Below are 20,601 nucleotides of genomic sequence, written 5' to 3'. Positions count from 1 at the left end.
CATAAATTGACCGGATTTTGTGTCGTATCCCGGCAGTTCAGCCCTTCTCGTCGCATCACACATTCCAGAGTGAGACATGTCCAGAAGAGTAGACATGAGAGTCCGTCACCTTGTCGCAGTCCCCGGCGAGATTTGATTGAACTGTATAGTTCACCCGAAACTCTTACGCAGTTTTGCACACCGTCCATCGTTGATTTGATCAGTCTAGTCAGCTTCCCAGAAAAGCCGTTTTCGTCCATGATTTTCTATAGCTCTGTGTGGTCGATACTGTCGTATGTATGCCGCTAACTAAATGATAACAAATCCTGTTATTAATTAGCTGTATTTTTTCATGTTGGTAACTAAATGTGATATTAAATAAAATATTGCATAACACAATTAGTTATCAACTTGAACTCAATGATAATTTAACTTCTTATCATTTTAGTATTCGTGGAGTAATTTTGAGTTATCATTTTTGTTATGTTGGCTCTTAATTCAACCTAAATGATAACAAACTCAGTTATCAAACGAATGATAACCAGTTAACAAAACTTGTTATCATTTTGTTATCCGCCTTTGCTCGGGCAGCGATACGGAATCAAGTGGTATTTTTTTACACATTTATCTCACAATTTGTCAAATAAACGCTCTTTGCTCTTCAATATAAACAAACGCTCTCCAAATGCTTCAAGTTTTTACGTCTATTTCAGCTATACTGACCGATTGGTATAGCTGACAAGGAGTAATAAATTAATTGTCGAACAAGCATCGGGTTCACTAAGTTAACAAAATAGATAAAACTCCTATTAAATTAAGTTTCTTGGTTTGAAACCGTTTGGGATGTACCATTTTGTATAAAGCTGCAAAAAGTGAAGGTTGGTATTTGATAAAGCTAGGCAGGATTAGATTATTTGCAATCACATCACAAAAAAGAACAGAAACTATAAAACCAAATCGGTATCGATCGTCAAAGAAGTTAGTACACTGAGTGCATCATTGCTTCGGTTTGCACAATAAGGACGTAATACTGTAGAGGGCGTCCTATTACTTTACAAGAGCCCCTAACTTGCCCCCTAAACATTCATACCAAGGCAGGTGAGCATAGAACCGCACCACACCATGAATTAGGGGTCACCAGTGAACTTTTAGCACCGTAGCAGGCGGCCCATAGTGTTTTAGTCAATCACTGGCGACGGTATACAGCTATCTGAAGTCGATCAAGACGTTAAGATAATATTGATGGTCAACTTCATGCTGACCCTAACAGCCAGCAAAAAGCGAACTCAAATTCGTTTTAGGCAATGAAGTCATACTTCTGTTTTTTTTCAAATGGCGCAGTAATTGATTGCATGTCACTCAAGTATCATGCCAAAATACACACAAAAGAAGATTAAAATCACGCGGACTCGAACCTGAAGCAGTTCCACTCCGTTTACGTCTTAAATATACATACAGCTGATTATAAGATACCACGCCACACTGGTGCAGGCACGTTTGCACTCCTATGGACTTGCGAGAGCCGCCCCAAAACAGTAGTGCAAACGGGAAAGTTTCTTTTTTTTTGTCTTCTCACCCCATGGGATCCATTAATCGGTACAGCTAACCGAATGGTTTCTTCTGTGTTCGTGTTCCAGTTTATTTTTAGTTTGAGTAAATACGCTTACTGCAAAATTGCCGGCGGAGAAACTACCCTCTCGTCATCTCGATTGCCCTATTAGGTTGGTAGCTGAAGAGGCGTAGCCATGGAAATAAAGAGGGTAGTGAATCATTTCCAAGTTTAAAATCAGTTTCTTTTCAGAAAAGGACCCTTGCAATACTTCCTTGGATTTTTAATAATTATAGTAACAGAGATTCAAGAGTCACAGACAAGCACAGATAGGGGTAGGCGGGGCATAATGAGCAGCTTAAGCATTTTGCCACCAAATCCAGTAAATTAAGCACAATAAATGTGTAATTTTGACGTATAATCCTCATTTTAACCTTAACTGACAAAAACTAATCGTTGAAATTTCAAATATAGCTATAAATGTTGCAAAATTTAATGTTTTTAAAAACGTATAAAATCGTCGATTGCGTTTAAGAGGTGGGGCATAATGAGCACCCTAGGTGGGGCAGGATGATCAATCCCTGTTTTGTACACAATCAAATGTTAACTGACTGTTCTTGTCAATGATAAAGCATACCGGCAACAATTAATAAGAATTTGAGGGGATTATGGGGTTTAATTTGTAGGGAACGGTGGGGTTCCATAGAGTTTACTATTAAGGCATTTTTAAACGGTGATAATTTACAGATACTGATTTTTTAAAGCTAATAAATTGAAAATTAATAATAAAACCTTACTATATGCATCGTAACAGAGAAATCCAAAAGTGAAAATCGTTTGTTTAAAATGTTAAAAATTTTCATCATTTTTCCATCAGTTGCTCATTTTGCCCCACCCTACTATTTTTTTAGCAAAATAACTATACAAATATTTTGAAAGTGTTACAAATACATTTCATTGACCCAGTAAACATCAACAAATTTGATAGATACCCATTACGTTCTTATTTTGATTCCAAACCCTTATTTTAGGTCAGCTGGTTCTTATAGTATTTCCCCAGTACATGACCACTTCACACATTTTGACTATTTTTTCAAAGCAAACGGCTTTTTTGACAAATGTTTCGTCATCAATTCATTGGGTTTGAGGTAATTAAACTGCAATCAAGCAATTTGTTTTGAAAACTTGGAAATTTACAGTGAAAATACAAGGTGCTCATTATGCCCCACCTGCTCATTATGCCCCGCCTACCCCTAACTTTGCAAAATTTCTTTCTTTTTTAAGTGTTACCATAGTATTTAGTTTAATTATCGCTTCAAGAAAATCCTATAGTCACACTTCCTGAATATGTTATGGAGCGGATAACGCACAACTTTCTTCATTAGCAACCCACAGCTGTCTCAAAGCTACGCCGCTGAAAAACGAACAGAAGCAGCGGCCCCTATCGTAGAACTGCACTCTGTCGTGCGGTGTGGTGAAATGTCGTGACTGAATGTTTTATGCTGCAATTCCACCCTAGGGGCCACCCCACAACAGGAAACAGCCCCCGTTGATGGCGATGGCTTTCGCACAGCATGGATTTGGGTGGATTTGGTGAGCTTAATTTGCAGATTGCTTGAGTGCCAGTAATGAACCGGATCGGGTCTAATTGCCGGCAAAATAGGATTTTAAATGCGAAAGTAGGTGCGAGGCCGGACAGCTGCAGCACAGCGGTAGCGGTCCATGCTGTTTCACTGCCTATTACCGAAAGGCCAGTGTTCATTAGAGGGAACCATTGAATTGGTAACTATTGGAAAGGTTAAGTTACGAAGTGGTGGTGGAAATTGAATGAATGGAATATAACGTTATCAAGCTAGGTATGAATTGCTACGAGCTACAAGAAATGGTTTACTATTGATGAATGTCATGTAGTCATTATATGCGATTTTTTTTTTAATAATGCTCTATGAACTTAGAGATTGATTATGGCACCTATAAGGCGGCATTCATTTAGTACGTCACGCAAAATTGGGGAATTTTCGCACACCACGAGCTTGTAGTTCATCCTTCTCCGCCACACACCATTCTCCTGCACACCACTGAAGATCGTCACTCGAAAACTCCGTCACCCAAATACTGCACGTCTTCCTCGAACATGGTCCATGTCTCGTGTCCGTAGAGTACCACCATCTCGAAGGTATCCCCCCATCTAGCGTCACATTATTACCTAGCTAGGCATACCCGGTCGTGCTCGGTTCTGCCTACCAGCATATACTTTGTTTTGGACGCATTCACCAACAGTTCGACCTTTGTTGCTTCGCGTTTCAGGCGGGTGTACAGTTTTGCCACCGTTCCAAATATTCTGGCGATAATGTCCATGTTCGCAAAGCACACAAATTGACCGGATTTTGTAAAACTCGTTCCCCGGCTGTTGAGCCCGGCTCGTCGCATCACACCTTCCAGAAAAAGTAGGCATGAGAGTCCGTCACCTTGCCGCAGTCCCCGGAGAGATTCGAATGGACTGGATAGTTCACCCGAAACTCTTACGCAGTTTTGCACATCGTTGTTTTCATCAGTCTAGTCAGCTTCCCAGGAAGGCCGTTTTCGTCCATGTTTCTTCATAGCTCTGCGCGGTCGCTACGGTCGTATGCCGCTCAGAAGTCGATGAACAAGTGATGCGTTGGGATCTGGTATTCTCGACATGTCTTGAGGATTTGCCGTGCGGTGAAGATCTGGTCCGTTGTCGAGCGGTCGTCGATGATGACTTCCCACGAACTGATTCGTTTCAGGTGACAGACGACGGAAGACGATCTGGGATAGCACTTTGTAGGCAGCATTTAAAATAGTGATCGCTCTGAAGCTCTCACATTCCAAATTGTTGCCTTTCTTGTGAATGGGGCAGATTACTCCTTCCTTCCACTCCTCCGGTAGCTGTTCGGTTTCCTAGATCCTGACTGTCAGCCGATGCAGACAGGTGGCCAACTTCTCTGGGCCCTTCTTGATGAGTGCAGCTGCCATACCATCCTTACCAGCTGCTTTGTTATAGGCTTTGAACTGATGAATGGCATCCTTAACTTCCCTCACCGTGGGAGTTGGTTCATTTTAGTCCTCCGCTGCACTGGCGTCGTCGTTCCTTCCGTTGCCGTGGGCTCCCGTGCCTACGTTCTCCACGCCGTTCAGGTGCTGATCGAAGGCTGCTTCCACCTTTCGATCACCTCACGTCCGTCCGTCAAGAGGCCTCCGTCTTTATCCCTGCATATTTCGGCTCGCGGCACGAAGCCGTTGCGGGATGCGTTGAGCCTCTGATAGAACTTCCGTGTTTCTTGGGAACGGCACAGCAGTTCCATTTCTTCGCACTCCGCTTCTTCCAGGCGGCGCTTTTTCTCCCGAAAGAGGCGGGTCTGCTGTTTCCGGTTCTGTTTGTAACGTTCCACGTTCTGTCGGGTCCCTTGCTGCAGCATTACCGTCCGCGCTGCGTTCTTCTCCTCCAAAACCGTTCTGCACTCTTCGTCGAACCATTCGTTCCGTCGATTGCGTTCCATGTACCCAATGGTGTTCTTGGCTGCGTTCACTGTACTCCAGCAGTCCTCTAGAGGGGCCTCGCCCGCGTCTGGCACGGCGGCCTCGAGATTCTGCGCGTTTGCTGAGGCGACATCCGGTTGTTTTAGTCACTCTAGGTTGCACCGTGGCAGTCGCCGGTACCGTACATTGTTGATGACGGAGAGTTTTGGGCGCAGTTTTACCATCACCAGATAGTGGTCGGAGTCGATGTTGGCGCCACGATAGGTCCTGACGTCGATAATGTCGGAGAAGTACCGTCCGTCAATCAGAACGTAGTCAATTTGAGATTCCGTCTGCTGAGGTGATCTCCAGGCGTAACGATAAGGGAGGCTGTGTTGGAAAAAGGTGCTACGTATGGCCATGTTTTTGGAGGCGGCAAAATCAATGAGTCGTAGGCGGTTTTCGTTAGTCTGCTGGTGGGCACTGAACTTTCCAATCGTTGATCTGAATTCCTTCTCCTGACCTACCTGAGTGTTTAAATCTCCTATGACCTATGATGATCTTGACGTCGTGGCTTGGGCAGCGGTCATACTCGCGTTCGAGCTGCGCGTAGCTGCTGCCTTGGCTGCTGCTGTTTCTGGGGGTGGTGATGCCTCCCGCTACCCCATGCAACAACGGCAGGAGCAGTGCTGCTGATAAAACAAAATAAAAAGCCGTTTGTTGGATCAATAATCGGTAATAAATCAATAACTTTTTCCACAAGCTTCCAATTGTTTTGCGGTCTTCGAAGGAAAGTTTCATAAATGATTTTTCTACAAGAAGCGTTGAATTAGGGAGACAAGGGGCGACCTCTGTAATTTTTTATCTGAAAGTGTAACTTTTCCCACAGTAAATTCTATACAAACTTTGAACCGCTTGCGCTAAATTATAGTTTCACCGATTGCGCTGAAATTTTGTACAGTTCTTATGGGACCTGAATGGGATCTAAAAAGTCGACTGTAGCGAGGATTTTTTTTTTCCATACAAGCGTGTCCTATACTAATACCCAGCCTTTACCGTGCCACTTTATATCAACCTTAAATGATCATGCAAAGTAATTAATGCTCTAAATACACCGTATATCTACAAGCAATAAGGCTTCAGCACCGTGGTTACTTGGGCTGTCGTAGCCACTCAAGACTAACCGTTGTAAAGTATACTTCTATAAAATATTTTCCTAAAATCCTACGCAAAATGTGTCCAAGAATCTATGTGATCAATCCTGCAAGTAACTGCTTATTATTCACTAGCTTTTGACTTGAAGAAGACGAATTTATCATTCAATCATTACATCATTCGACGAAAAAGTTCCATAACCAGCGATAATAAACATTAAGAAGCAGTATACCTATTGGCCATAATCCAACGACAACCTACATAACTTTTATCCATCGTTATCACCACCATGTAAAAGAAGTACCAACATCCACTGGAAAACCATTATAAAAATGACCATAAAATTTAAATCAAATCGAGTTGCAGTTGACCGTCTTCCTGTCTGGTACCTACCTACCGGATTCCGTGGGGGCGTGAAATGCTCGAAAGGAAACAACATCATTCTCCAATTGATTGATTGATTTTTTGCTGCTACATTTATTTCCAGCTGTTGTATGTCTGGGTTCTACTTAGGCGCGATACTTTTTGCACATTTTCTCATCTTCTTTTCTCTCTTCCTCTCTCACTCTTTATCTTCTCTCGCCCACAGCCAAGGGGATGTACGTCGGAGCCCCGTGCGAATTTACGTGCCACGCCAAGCTGCATCACGTGTACTGTGATCCATCCTCCAATACGTGCAGCTGCGAGAAAGATTACGTAGTGCTGATTGGACTACTGAAAGGATGTGCCAAGCGTAAGTTTGCCCAAGCTTGTCGTCATATTTATTTATGTTGCTTCGCTTGAAAACACCACCGATGCGCCACGGTTGGGTGGCCTCCGGTCGCCGGTGCGACACCATCCTGTATCTAATCTTGTCAGATACACATATCCTGCTTGCATAAGACTCTGATTTGTTCAGGAAGGAAATGAACGTAACGGTTGATTTGAGAATATTGGACAAATGGTATCAGGGAGAACAGTACAAAATGAACCGTCTTATAGATCTACTTAAACCTGGAAAGTACAACCATAAATCATGCATTTAGCGCTCTGCGCTCTTGTGGTAATTTCTTGTTCCATGATCCCCCACTTTGCACTTGCAGCACTGAGTAAGGTTCTAGATTTATGTTGAAGTGAACTAAACATGAAGATTCTTGAGAAATGCCTTAGGATTTTTCCAGCGTTAGGTTTATTTTTTATATCTTAGTGAAACTCAAAAATTATTAAATCGCGTTCGCCGGCACCAATTGTTTATGGTTGTTCTTACCACAAAAAACGGGTGATTTCCTACGTTGTCCTTTTTTTAGCGTTTCTACCCACAGGACGACGTTGACGACTGGCAATTAGGTAGCAGCACACAGGTAAGTCACTTTTCTTAATTTTCTTCCTTTTTTACAGGTTCCACAGGACAAGATGACGGCGAGCACCACAGACACGGACGAAACCACGAAGAAGAACTTCCTCAACAGGCCACAAAACTCAACCAATTACTTATTTCCTATGCACTTTATTTTCCACAGACAGTACAACAAATTTTGTTCGGAACTTCTATCTTCTTTATTCTTTCTAGTTATACTTCTGCTCTTCAAGCGAACCCAAACAGTACTGACCTATCCCAATCACTTTCGCTTTCTACAGACCGAGCTGATCCCTCAGTGGTCTGCTAGTGGGAAACCATATACATGGAGCCCACAAGATTTCCATGATCGGCAACGCTCGGGTGCAGTGTTGTCAGAAATACGATAATAAAGTAGCGCAACACGAACCGGTTAACCCGGGAGCTGTGGCGCAACTCTGCTATGATAGAACATACCCGCCGCCTTGAATAACATTCAATTATCAACAAAACAAACAAGCAAAATCATCTGACTACACATGCACAAAGGTTTTCTAAATTCTAGGAACAATTTCTAGGTTTTTTCGTAATTACTTAATCTAAAGCAGGCTCCAGTTGAAGTTCATCGTTGGATGTTGAATCGCTGTCATCAGGAACCGATGCGACGAAAGGAAGCAGGCAAATTTTCGCAATTGGTCGTTTGATAACACCTTTCGCAGTCAACAATGAAACGACCCGAGTGATGTTGTCGTTCCCGGGATGAACGGCGACTATACGAGCCAAAGGCCAGCGCAGTGTTGGCTGTTGCTCGTCGACGATGATGACAAGTTGCCCCAGCAAAAATTTCTCGTTCCTCGAATGACCCTTGGTGTCCTTTTGCAGCTCCTGGATGTATCCAGCTTTTTACGCTTGAAGAGGGGTGATTCTTTTTTGACAGATCTTGCCGACAGCCCATGCAGCAACATAGCTAGCAACATAGTAGCCGAAAATTTCAGTTCATTGCTTCCGAATTGTCAAAAGTTTTCACCATCAAATTTTTTGGCTAACATTTGTTATGATTAAAAATTTATTTCTTTTTAGATTTGTGATCGTTGCCCGCCACCTTTAACTAGACACTGAGGAACTATAACTAACCACTCCAGTCCATTCAGAATCGGCTCTTTCCGCCGAGGTTTAACTAGAAGAGGAAAAATAATGAATTTCGATTGCCGGCTTTTATTAGGAGATTCGTATCGTCCCTACGACCCTAACTATGTCCTACTACAACTGTTACAGTTCCTGTGGGTAATTCCTGTATGGTATCAGTATGAGCCCTGATGATGCTGCTTAGTGCCGTGCTTCCGGCCGATCGTCTCAACCTTCAATTGGCCCTCGTGGAGTTACATTATTTGCCGAAGTTGCACGACTTGCACTATGCGAACCCGGAATACCTTCACTTAGTCCTTAGTCTTTGTGTGGCTTTGCTTCACTGGTCGAGCTTACACGCGGGGTTCTCGGCTATTCTATCTGGTACGACATGTCCGCCGGGATCACCCAGCGAATCCGGAACACCTTCGACTCCCATGCGACCAGGTGCACTTCAGAAAATCTGACTTTCTTTCAGTTTCTGTCTGAAGCTACGGATACACTCCTCTTCGTCACCGGGTTGTGGGTCTTGTTGGTGTCCGTATAGGAATACTTCAGGAATTCCCACCGATGATAGCACCAGGAAGTCCCCCCGGGGAATTCATGCAGCAATCCCCTGTTAGACTTCCTTGTGAAATCATCTGTGGGAATTTTTGGGGCAATCCCCCGTTGGAATTTTCGGAACCTCCTGGAGCAATCCTTGATAAGAATTGTTAGAGCAATTTCCATCGGGAATTCTTGGAGCAGTTCCCGGAGGAAATTACTAGAGAAGTCTCCGGTGGGAATTACTGGGAAATCTCCAGTACCAATTCCTGGAGGAATCGCAGGAGGGAATTCTTGAAAGTATGCTCGGAGCGCATTCCAGGAAGAATCCCCGGTGGCAACTCCTGATGGTTCCGCGATGGGGATCCCTGGTGGAATCCTCAAAGGGAAAACCGAAGGAATCCTAAAACCTTACTGTGCCAGTTCACCATTTTCTACCTAGACACCTCCAGCACTTTCCCTCGGGGAATTTCAAAGTAGGTCCTTCCGAGAATCGTCTGACAATTTTCCCCACCAAGTTTCCCACTACCCGTGAACCCTCAACAATTCAGTATGTATAGGCATCCCAATATGTATTCCCTAGCGCTCCCGAAGGAATAACCATAATGAGAAGTTAAAGCATCCTGCAGTTTTTTTTTCGGGGTCTTCTCCATCACAACCCTCCGAACATTCTATTGGGAACTTCACCAGCAACCAGCATTCCAATCCAATGATCAAGTGATTTCTTAATTCTGCAACCATTTAAACGCACACTGCATTATATTAAAAATTTTGTTGTGCTGGTAACAATGGAAACATCAGGTGAAAATTGTTGACAAATCTGGAGCAGTGAACTGAAATTTTCGGCAACAGTGATGCTGCAAGGGCTGTCGGCAAGATCCGTCAAAATTGAATCACCCCTCACTACAGCGTAAAAAGCTGGATTCCTTCTGCCAATGGTACCAAAATCGTCCGATGTGAGACTGAAGTTTCCAGTAGTGGTCCAGCTGACTTGTCGGAATGGTGCGAAAGTCTGGGTCGGGCAGGGCGAGAAGCGATGTACCGACGAGGAAGTGGCCTGGAGTTAATGCGGCCAAGTCGTCAGGATCCTCGTTCATTGGAAGCAGTGGCCGCGAATTCAGTATCGCTTCTACCTGTGCTAGAACAGTGCTCATGTCCTCATAAGAGAGCCGCGTCGTGCCTATCTGTCGATACAGATGCTTCTTCGCTACCTTGATGGCCGACTCCCATAGCCCGCCGAAGTGAGGAGCTTTTGGAGGTGTGAAGTGCCAAGTAGTTCCTTCGGCGGCACATGTCGATACGATTTCCGCTTGGAATGTTTCTTCAGCGAGCATGTCATACAATTGGGTGATGTCGTTGCTAGCACCTTCAAAATTCTTCCCATTGTCCGAATGTATATCCGAGGGGCGGCCTCGGCGAGAGATAAACCTGCGAAGAGTTGCCAGGAAAGCAGACGTGGACAGTTCGCTGACTAACTCTAGGTGCACCGCCTTCGTTGCGAAGCACACGAAGAGGCACAGATACGCTTTCGTGGGAGCAGCTCGTTTGTGGATGGCCTTCAGGTAGAATGGCCCAGCGTAATCAACTCCTACTACGCTGAATGGACGACTGGGAATCACTCGGGCAGCAGGTAGCTGGCCGATTTGTTGCTGTTCAGCCACCGGGTTGAGACGATAGCATCGGAAACATATTTCGCACTAGTCTGCGGCCGTCGATCGGCCAAAATTCTTCGCGCATTGCTGCCAGCAGAGCACGCCCGCCGCCATGGAGAAGCTTCTTGTGGTAGTGCTCAGCTACAAGGCGCGTGAAAGGGTGTGATTTGGGAAGGAGTGCAGGATGTTTGCTTTGGTAGGGCAATTTAGACAGACTTAGACGGCCTCCCACTCGCAATACTCTCTCTGGGTCGACGAATGGGCTCAACTTTCGAAGAGGAGAACGCTTTCCAACTACTTGACCATCTTGAAGGGCTTTTATTTCGGTGGCAAAGGAGTCATTTTGCGCAAGGCGAACTAGGGTCGTTTTGGCTTCAGCTAACTGTTGGGGAAAGAGGCTGACTGTAGTGGTAACTTGGTCTGATTCTGGTTGAGTACGAGTTTTGGCACGACAATTTGCAACGAAACGCTGGCAGTGAGCGACGACGTGGAGCAGGCGAGTGTAGGAGGACCATCGTAGGAACAACGAGTTGATCGGGGGTGACGTTGCAGTTGCCGCTGCGGAAACCGTTCGAATTTCAAGGTCTTCTTCGGGTACGTTTGGAGCTTCACATGTTGGCCAATACTGTGCTTGACGGGCTAACCAATCGGGTCCGCTGCGCCAGAGATTGCTTCCGACGAATTCCGCTACTGTCATTCCGCGTGACACCAGATCGGCAGGATTTTCGTAGCCAGCGACGTGATTCCAGATACAGCCATGGGTGAAGTGTTGGATCTCTGAAACCCGATTACCGACGTATGTCTTCCAAGTGTTCGGAGGCGAACGGATCCACTGCAGCGTAATGGCAGAGTCGGACCAGAAAAACGAGGTGGAAATGTCGATGCCGATAGCTTTCTTGATCCGATCGTAAAGATGGGCACCTAAAACAGCGGCGCAGAGTTCCAAGCGTGGAAGACTAACTCGTTTTAGGGGTGCCACACGCGACTTGGATGCCAGCAGGCAAATACGAGTCTGACCTTGCGCGTTCTCGCAGCGGGCGTAGATGCATGCACCGTACGCCGATTCTGAAGCATCGGAGAAAGTGTGTAGCTGGATCGTTGAGTTTGGCAAGAGTGCATAGCGGTCGACACGGTATGAGGAAATTTTCGGAAGTTCGCTGCGAATGTTCTCCCACTTTTGCTGGATCTGTTCCGGAACGGGATCGTCCCATCCGCAAGATAACAGCCAGAGCTCCTGCATCAAAATCTTGGATTTCACGACGACCGGTGCGATGAGACCAAGTGGATCAAATAAACGTGATATGGCCGACAAAATGGAACGCTTGGTGGGTGGTTTGCTGTTCTCATCGACACTGGAGTCGAAGCGCAAGGTGTCCGCTTCCGGTTCCCAACAGATTCCTAAGGCTTTCACGGTTTCGTTAGGGCTGAATTCGAGGGACGACTGAGTACCAATTTGGTCGTCTTTCAGGCCCTGCAGAACATCGAGCTCATTGGACGTTCATTTTCTCAGCTCGAAGCCTCCCTTGGCCAGTAGCTCGCTCATTTCCGTTCGCAGTCGAATAGCCTCTTGAACAGATTGTGCTCCTCCGATGAAGTCGTCGACGTAAAAGCTCTTGCGCAACGCAGGACCGCCAAGGGGGTACGCCTCGCCTTCGTCATCCGCCAGCTGTTTCAATGTGCGTGTTGCAAGGTAGGAAGAAGGCGCCAAGCCGTACGTAACGGTGAGCAATTCGTAAACCTGTACTGGAGAACTTGGAGTGAATCGAAAAAAGATGCGAACGAGCGACCTGTCGTCCGGATGCAGCAAAACTTGCCTGTACATTTTGGCAATGTCGCCTACCACGGCCACCTTGAAGGTTCGGAAGCGAATCATGATGTCCAGCAGATCATCCTGTACCACCGGGCCCACGGAAAGTGCTTCGTTTAGGGAATAGCCTGTCGAAGTCTTTGCCGAAGCGTCGAAAACTACTCGAACTTTGGTGGTCGTGCTGGAATCTTTGAAGACTGGGTGGTGCGGAAGATAGTAGGCTACTGCAGGTTCTTTTTCGTGCGTTCCTACCAAGCGCATGTGGCCAAGGTCGAGGTATTCCTGCATAAACGCGTGGTAATCTTCCTTGAGTTTTGCGTTCCGCTCAAGGCGCTTCTCCAAGAGCTGGAAACGGCGTAGCGCATTGGCTTTTGATGCTCCAAGCTTGACGTCGAAATCAGGTTGACGAGGCATTCGAACGATGTAGCGGCCTTCGTCATTGCGCTCGACCGAAGACTGGTAGACTGTCTCACAGCGCCGTTCTTCCACAGAGTAACCGTCGTTGAGGACCAATTCTTCAGTTTTCCAGAAGCGTTCAATGCTTTCCTCGAGGGACACCATCGAAATAGTTATGGAACTGGATGCAGAAGTGCCGGAAGTGGAGTCTGGGTGGATTTGAGTAGAAGAACCAGCGACTATCCAGCCGAAAACGCTATCAACGAGGACTGGGAGATTTGCAGCCAACTGTAACCGTGCAGCACTGGGGAAGAACGAATAGAAATGCCTCGCACCGAGTACCAAGTCAATTGGCTGCGACTTGTTGAACGAAGGATCGGCCAGCACCAGTTCCTTCGGGATATTCCACCCTGCCGTAGAAATATTCTGTGAGGGAAGGTCTGCTGTGACTTTGTCCATCACCAAGAAGTTGACATCACACGAGAATGGCTGATTCTGCGACCGAATTTCGGTGTAGACTGACTGGCGCACAGGCTTGGACAATTTACCGGCACCCTGTACCGTAATGTTGACGTTGCTGCGCCGCAGACGAAGCATGCTGGCGAGTCGCTCGGTTATAAGATTTGGCTGTGAGGCGCTGTCCAAAAGAGCGCGCGCTGGATGTTCGTGACCGAAAGCGTCGACGATATTTACGATGACGGTGAGCAAAAACACATTGTCTCTTTCGTGGTGACGAGGGACGCTAGTTTGAACCACTGGAACCTGACCATCTGTTGCGATCACCAGAGACTGTTCGGAATGCTCTGCTGGAGAAAACGAGTGATTGATCACCGGAGTTGACGAGGTGGGGATGGGAAGCGTTGCGCTGTCGTTTGAGGACCTGCGGCTGGCATCCGGGGCTGCGTAGTGAAGAAGACTATGGTGCCGACGATTACAATACCTGCAAGTGAGTTCCGATGGACAGTTGCGATTGGAATGATCGGATTTCAAGCAGTTAGTACACAGGCGCTTCGCGTTGACAATCTGCTGACGTTCAGAAAGCGGAAGACGCTGAAACTTGAAACATTTGCCCAAAGGATGTGGCTGATTGCAAGCTGGACATCGTTTCGTTGTGCTAGCAGTGGAAGAGCACGACGAAAGACGAATCATCGGTATTTGCTTCTTCGACGACGACGCGGTAGGTGGAGCGGAACCCGATGGTGCATGGTGATTCACAGAAATCGACTCCAAAACCCGAATTCTCCGTTGCAGGAACCCAATCAGGCAGTCGTAGTTTGGATCTGTCACCGTCGACGCATGGTCCTCCCACACCTTGAGTGTGTCGTCGTGTAGTCTCGTGCAAAGCAGGTGTTCGAGAAGGCTGCTCCACGAATCGGTAGGTTCTCCAAGCTGCCGAAGGACTTTCACATGCCGTTCGAACTCGTCAACCAACCCATGAAGTGTCGTAGCGGACTCCTTCTTCATCCGTGGAACATCAAAGAGTGCCTGGAGGTGGCGCTTCTTCATTAAATACTCGTTGCAGTAACGACCTTTCAGTGCATCCCAAGCCAAGTTATAATTAGCGGAACTGATCGCGATCGACTCGATGGACTGCGCGGCTTCTCCTTTTACAGCTGCCCTTAAGGACAAGGTATTTGGAGTACATTGCTCAAAATTTCTAGAGCACCGTTTTTTAGAACCGTTGAACGGATTTGGACTAAAATGCATCACGCTATTGACAACCACTGAACAATTAGCGTGATGCATTTTCATCCAAATCCGTTCAACGGTTCTAAAAAACGGTGCTCTGGAAATTTTCAGCTATGTACTCCAAATACCTTGTCCTTAAGTAGTGGAATTTTTGGATGTCGGGCAAATCAGCGTTCGAATGTATCAAAGCGACGAACGTATCGTGGAAAGTGAGCCAGTGCTGGTAATCGCCGTCGAATTCCGGAAGCGAAATAGTTGGAAGCTTGATCCCAGAGAGAGCGGAGTTAGTTTGAGCGGAACAAGGATTGCGAGCGTTCATATGAGTGGGAGGCATTTTAGAGAGTAAGTCTGCTTTTATTGCGAAAAGCCGGGTTTCATAGCCAGCACGAACATCAGCATGCAATGCCCTACCTTCTGCTGTCCTTTCCGTATCCTCAAGCTGGCCCTGCACCGCTTCGAGGTTAGACCAGATGTTGTCGACGTGGCTCAGTCTCAGCGGTACTTGTCCTTGGTCCCGTCCTGCATCGTAGTTGGCGGCGAAAGCCTCTGCCCGACCCAGAGTAGCGAGCAGCGTGTCTCTCCTCGCGATGAGCACCTCGCAGTCCGCCATGGTAGAGCCTCGACAGCTCAAATTGATCGTTGTAGTCAGCGAGATCTGTCCAGAAAAAAGACCACGGTAGACCGGACGTTTGTAAATTTAACCACTTGGAAAGGTACTCACCTTATCCAAGGCAAAGCGTGCCTTGAATTATCAAAAAACGTCAACCGGAACAGTCTCGAGCGCCGTCCGCGCTATTCGTGATCCAAATCGCCGAAATAGTTCCAGGGCGTAGAGGTGTCTGGTAGGAATCGTCCTCAAAAAGCGAATGGAAATCCGTGGGTGATTGTTGGTTGGTGGCGAAGCCTTCCTCAAAATGGCGTGAGGGCGGATGGACACCAGCACGTAGAGTCCCGAAACGGCTGGGTTAGTGGCGAGATGTAACAGTCGGAGTGACGTAACAAGGGCCAGTGATGATCCAACTATCATTTAATCATCAGGTCGTCGGTTGCTTGAAGAGATGGCGCCGTGGGGGCTTTCGCGAAATCACTGGCAGCAATGGCGCAATTTGCCCGCGCTATGCACGTGGCTCGTAGAAGTAGTTAGCGGGGTGTCCAGAACGCCAGGAATGACCAAAAGTGCATGGAATGGAAGAAACAAGCGATCTAAAGGGTACCTGTGAAACCCTGGGAAGAAAATCGGACAGGTAATTACCTTGCGCCCGATAAATCGAGCCTTGAATCAAATTCAATTTGCAGCAACACGAACAGCGTCCCCGTTGTCGTCTCAGGGATGGTGAATGTAATGGCGCGACCACAGCGGTGGATTGTTCTAGACCACGCAATGGCGGGTGCCAAAGGAACCTTCTAGAACGTTTTCCGACCGAGATCCTGGTCACGGCACCAATTTTATGGTTGTTCTTACCACAAAAAACGGGTGATTTCCTACGTTGTGTCCTTTTTTTAGCGTTTCTACCCACAGGACGACGTTGACGACTGGCAATTAGGTAGCAGCACACAGGTAAGTCACTTTTCTTAATTTTCTTCCTTTTTTACAGGTTCCACAGGACAAGATGACGGCGAGCACCACAGACACGGACGAAACCACGAAGAAGAACTTCCTCAACAGGCCACAAAACTCAACCAATTACTTATTTCCTATGCACTTTATTTTCCACAGACAGTACAACAAATTTTGTTCGGAACTTCTATCTTCTTTATTCTTTCTAGTTATACTTCTGCTCTTCAAGCGAACTCAAACAGTACTGACCTATCCCAATCACTTTCGCTTTCTACAGACCGAGCTGATCCCTCAGTGGTCTGCTAGTGGGAAACCATATACATGGAGCCCACAAGATTTCCATGATCGGCAACGCTCGGGTGCAGTGTTGTCAGAAATACGATAATAATGTAGCGCAACACGAACTGGTTAACCCGGGAGCTGTGGCGCAACTCTGCTATGATAGAACAGTTTATTTTAACAATAATTGAGGTTTAACAATAATTGAGGTTCTGTAAGAAGAAAACCAAAAAAAAACTGATCATTCTCCTAAGTTTTGTCCCAGTTTAAATATACATCGCGTCAGAAAGAAATGAAGAGCAGTACTTTTTACTTCTGATCAAATGCTCTTCTTTAGGTTTATTTTCGTTTCATTAGCTAAGGCAATCTTCCCTACTTACGCAGCTGCGCCCAAGGTTACTATATATGTACTCAGGTTTTCTATGACGTTTAGCTTGTGGAGAAATATAGCGGTATGGGGAGGAAGTGAAAATGTTGGAAATGTTTTGTACGTTAAAAAACCTAGATTAATCCAAATAGTGGTGATAGTGCCTTTCTCGTCGAATATGTACTCATAATCTTTCCGTCGACGCAATCAATCTTGCCTTAGAGTCAGTGATCAGCCCCAAATCTTTGTGCTTTGGTAACGGACGCGACGGAGGAAATGCTCATAACGGCGATCTGGGACTGTACCACCTACGAATTTCTGAATCATGAGAATACTTTATTTATAAATTCAAGGTCATCATCGAATTGGGGCACTTATTCCGACGTTATGTTCAACGTATGGGCAGAGCCGAAAGTATAAGACCTTTTAGTTGACTGCTTGACCACCTTCACTGGAGGCTGATTCATACCAAGATGACAATTACTAGCCAGGATTTCACTTTTTCACAGATCAATTTGACAAAGTTTAATCTGCACACTTTATGCTATACTAGCTGTCCCGGCAAACTATGTATTGCCCCATTTTAATTATGGATCTTTCTTTACGACACTTTAGTTCTGATGGTTTTGAATATCTTCTGTTCTGATATTTTCTCAATTTTTCTAATGTTTTTGTTATTTTTTAATGGTAATGCTCTTACGCTGAGAACAAATTAAATTAAACAATTCAAAAATCTTGTTGTTGATTTCACGTTATCTTCCATTTGAGGCATTTGACTTTATCTTATTTTATCTTTGGTTGATTTTTATGTGAAGGCCCACTCTTTCATAACAGTGCAAACGAATAGCTTATTTCAAAAGAAGGTTTGGTGGTTTGTTTGCTAATCAACTCTTTATCAATGTATCTTAATGGGACAAATCGATCATAGAGTTCACAGTTACACGGTGTGTTTATAGAGCAACTTTAAAACAAAAAAATAAGTAAGTCTGAAATTTTGCCCAATGATACTTTGGGCCATTCCCTTCAATTTGCTGGGTCGGTGGAAATCATCCATCGGGGGGTCTAGAGCAAAAATTTTTTTTGAAGGTTTTTCATGCAAAAACTGTTAAAAGCGCATATTGTAAATTATTGCAACTACTACAAATAGTCACAAGTTTTTTGTCTATGAAGATAGAACCATAAAATTTTCAGGCGTTTCGAAGTAGTATGCGTAGATGACTGTGTGAAAATTTCATTGAAATATGTTGAATGGTTTTCAAATAATTCCAAAACTATCAAACGCATTCTAAAATACTAAGCTTAGTAGCAAAAGTCCAACAAAATATCTATACATTTTTTATATAATAATACATGAAAAATATTTAATTCAAAGCACCTTGAGTCATTATGATGGCGGTACTGTGAAAACTTGTTTTTAAAATGATGAACAGATACATAGTCAAATACATGAAAGGAAAACACACACACACTGCCATTATGTAGCTTTTCAATAAAGTATTAATTATTTATTTCAAGAACGTGGTTTTACGTATACATGTTTATTTTTTCCATTTTTTAATGCTTAAGGTCTTATCTAAATATCAAATTGCAAGCGAAAGGCTTTAGGGGAGCGTGACCCAATAATTTGGATTACAAAAAAAAACAGTTTGTTATTTTTTCGAAAGATACAGTTTTATATTGAAAATATTCTACTAGTAAACAACGCCAATCAATCACTCAACAATGATCAATCACTCTTCCTCATGCTTGGAGGTCTTAAATTACTGATAAAATATTTTTCAAACATCATATACAAATCGATAAGACTATTTAAGTCATTGTTATCAAATTGTTTTTACTAGGCTTTATGCTGAACAGCCTATTTTCATGCAACATTTTTAATAAGTACTCCGTTCTTTCAACTATTCTTTCAGTACTTATTATCAGTTATTTGTTAATAAATGGTGGCATAAGCAATAAGCATCATATTACTATTAAATTCAAAGACAAACTTAAGTTTAGGTCTAACTGCTATGTCAAATATCGTGGAATAATCCAGAAACTATGTTTAGTACCGTAAAGTTGCCCTTGATCGAATATTGCCCAACTGAATTCTGTTTTGAATTCAGTTCTCGTTATTGTGTTCTTCAATCAAGACAGTGTTTTAATGTAGACTCATACCCACAACTTCAATGTTATTATGAGGTCTTTAACAGAGTTAACTTGTTTTTATTGTTTGAATAAGGTGAAATACTATTTAATTTCGAGCTTGTAAACATTAGTTTCAAATTATTTAGTTTCCTCAAAACAGAGATGTTTCCAATCCTCGAGTGCTTTTCTTGGCTTACTAATTAACATTTAAATATTTTTTTGGGAAAGGCCGACATGCTCAGCAATCATGATAATTGTGTTTATTATAGGATACGTAATAGAGGCATACTTGTACTTGTGAACATGTATACGCAAAACCACGTTCTTGAAATACATTATTAATACTTTATTGAAAAGCTACATAATAGCAGTGTGTGTGTTATCCTTTCATGCATTTGACTATGTATCTGTTTATCATTTGAAAAACAAGTTTTCACAGTACCGCCATCATAATGGCTCAAGGTGCTTTGAATTAAATATTGTTCATGTATTATTATATAAAAAATATATAGATATTTTGTTGGACTTTTGCTACTAAGCTTAGTGTTTTAGAATGCGTTTGATAATTTTGGTATTATTTGAAAACCATTCAACATATTTCAATGAAATTTTCACACAGTCATCTACGCATACTACTTCGAAACGCCTGAAAATTTTATGGTTCTATCTTCATAGACAAAAAAGTTGTGACTATTTGTAGGAGATGCAATAATTTACAATATGCGCTTTTAACAGTTTTTGCATGAAAAACCTTCAAAAAAATTTTTTGCTCTAGACCCCCCGATGGATGATTTCCACCGACCCAGCAAATTGAAGGGAATGGCCCAAAGTATCATTGGGCAAAATTTCAGACTTACTTATTTTTTTATTATAAAGTTGTTCTACGCAACACACCGTGAGTTAAACTGCCATAAACTACACAACAGCGTCACTCGAAAAAAAAACCTTCCATAAAAAGAATGAAACATTTAGGTATGATGTAAATTTTAGCAGTTGGTCCGTAAAGAAAATGTAATAGTGTGACTTGAAAGAACAGCCTATTACTAAAAGAAGGAAAAATCTCTGATGGAGTGAGCATTGTAAGCAGCAGAAAGTACAACATGTGTGACACAGGAGACATGGTCCACAGGTAGAATGATGGATTCATTCGGCTTTATGAACTTCGGCCTAATAACCGTCGGCCGTACACTTTTTCCTAGATATGGGTAGTACGGAGAAATAATAAAGCATCGCTTTATTCCGGATCCTAGTACGGAGCTGAAACGAAATTTCAAATCAAATGGGGCTTGCTGTGTTAAATTTCTTGACCATTCCGGTCACGGAAAAATAATGCACTGAACGAAAATTACTTGAGCGATTCCGTCTGAAGTGCATACCTCGCATTAAGCAAAAATGTCAATTTAATTTGCATGAGAATCCCCTCACAGTTTCTGGAAGCACTCACAATATCATAAATATTTCATGCCTTCAAAAATGTCTACATGCCAGATTTAGTTTGTTCTGCAAACATTATGCAGATATTCTCTGCATTCTGTTTCGTTAGGATGGTGGGGTGTTGCTCTCAGATGAAGGAAGGG

The 20,601-nt window shown here is 44.1% G+C and overlaps 1 protein-coding gene across 9 annotated transcripts in view; it reads left to right on the top strand.

Moving 5' to 3' along the window:
• LOC109419417 (uncharacterized) overlaps nucleotides 1-20,601 on the top strand; it is a 155,961-nt gene that overhangs the window by 45,988 nt on the left and 89,372 nt on the right. For all 9 annotated transcript variants that reach the window (XM_029866244.2, XM_029866243.2, XM_062852714.1 and 6 more), the window contains exon 3: nucleotides 6,753-6,896. In XM_029866244.2, the coding sequence (XP_029722104.1) occupies nucleotides 6,753-6,896 (144 nt within the window). The remainder of the gene's footprint in view (nucleotides 1-6,752; nucleotides 6,897-20,601) is intronic.

Source organism: Aedes albopictus, chromosome 2 (assembly GCF_035046485.1).
Source record: "Aedes albopictus strain Foshan chromosome 2, AalbF5, whole genome shotgun sequence".
Classification (NCBI taxonomy): domain Eukaryota; kingdom Metazoa; phylum Arthropoda; class Insecta; order Diptera; family Culicidae; genus Aedes; species Aedes albopictus.
This window is presented reverse-complemented; position numbering and strand designations above follow the sequence as displayed.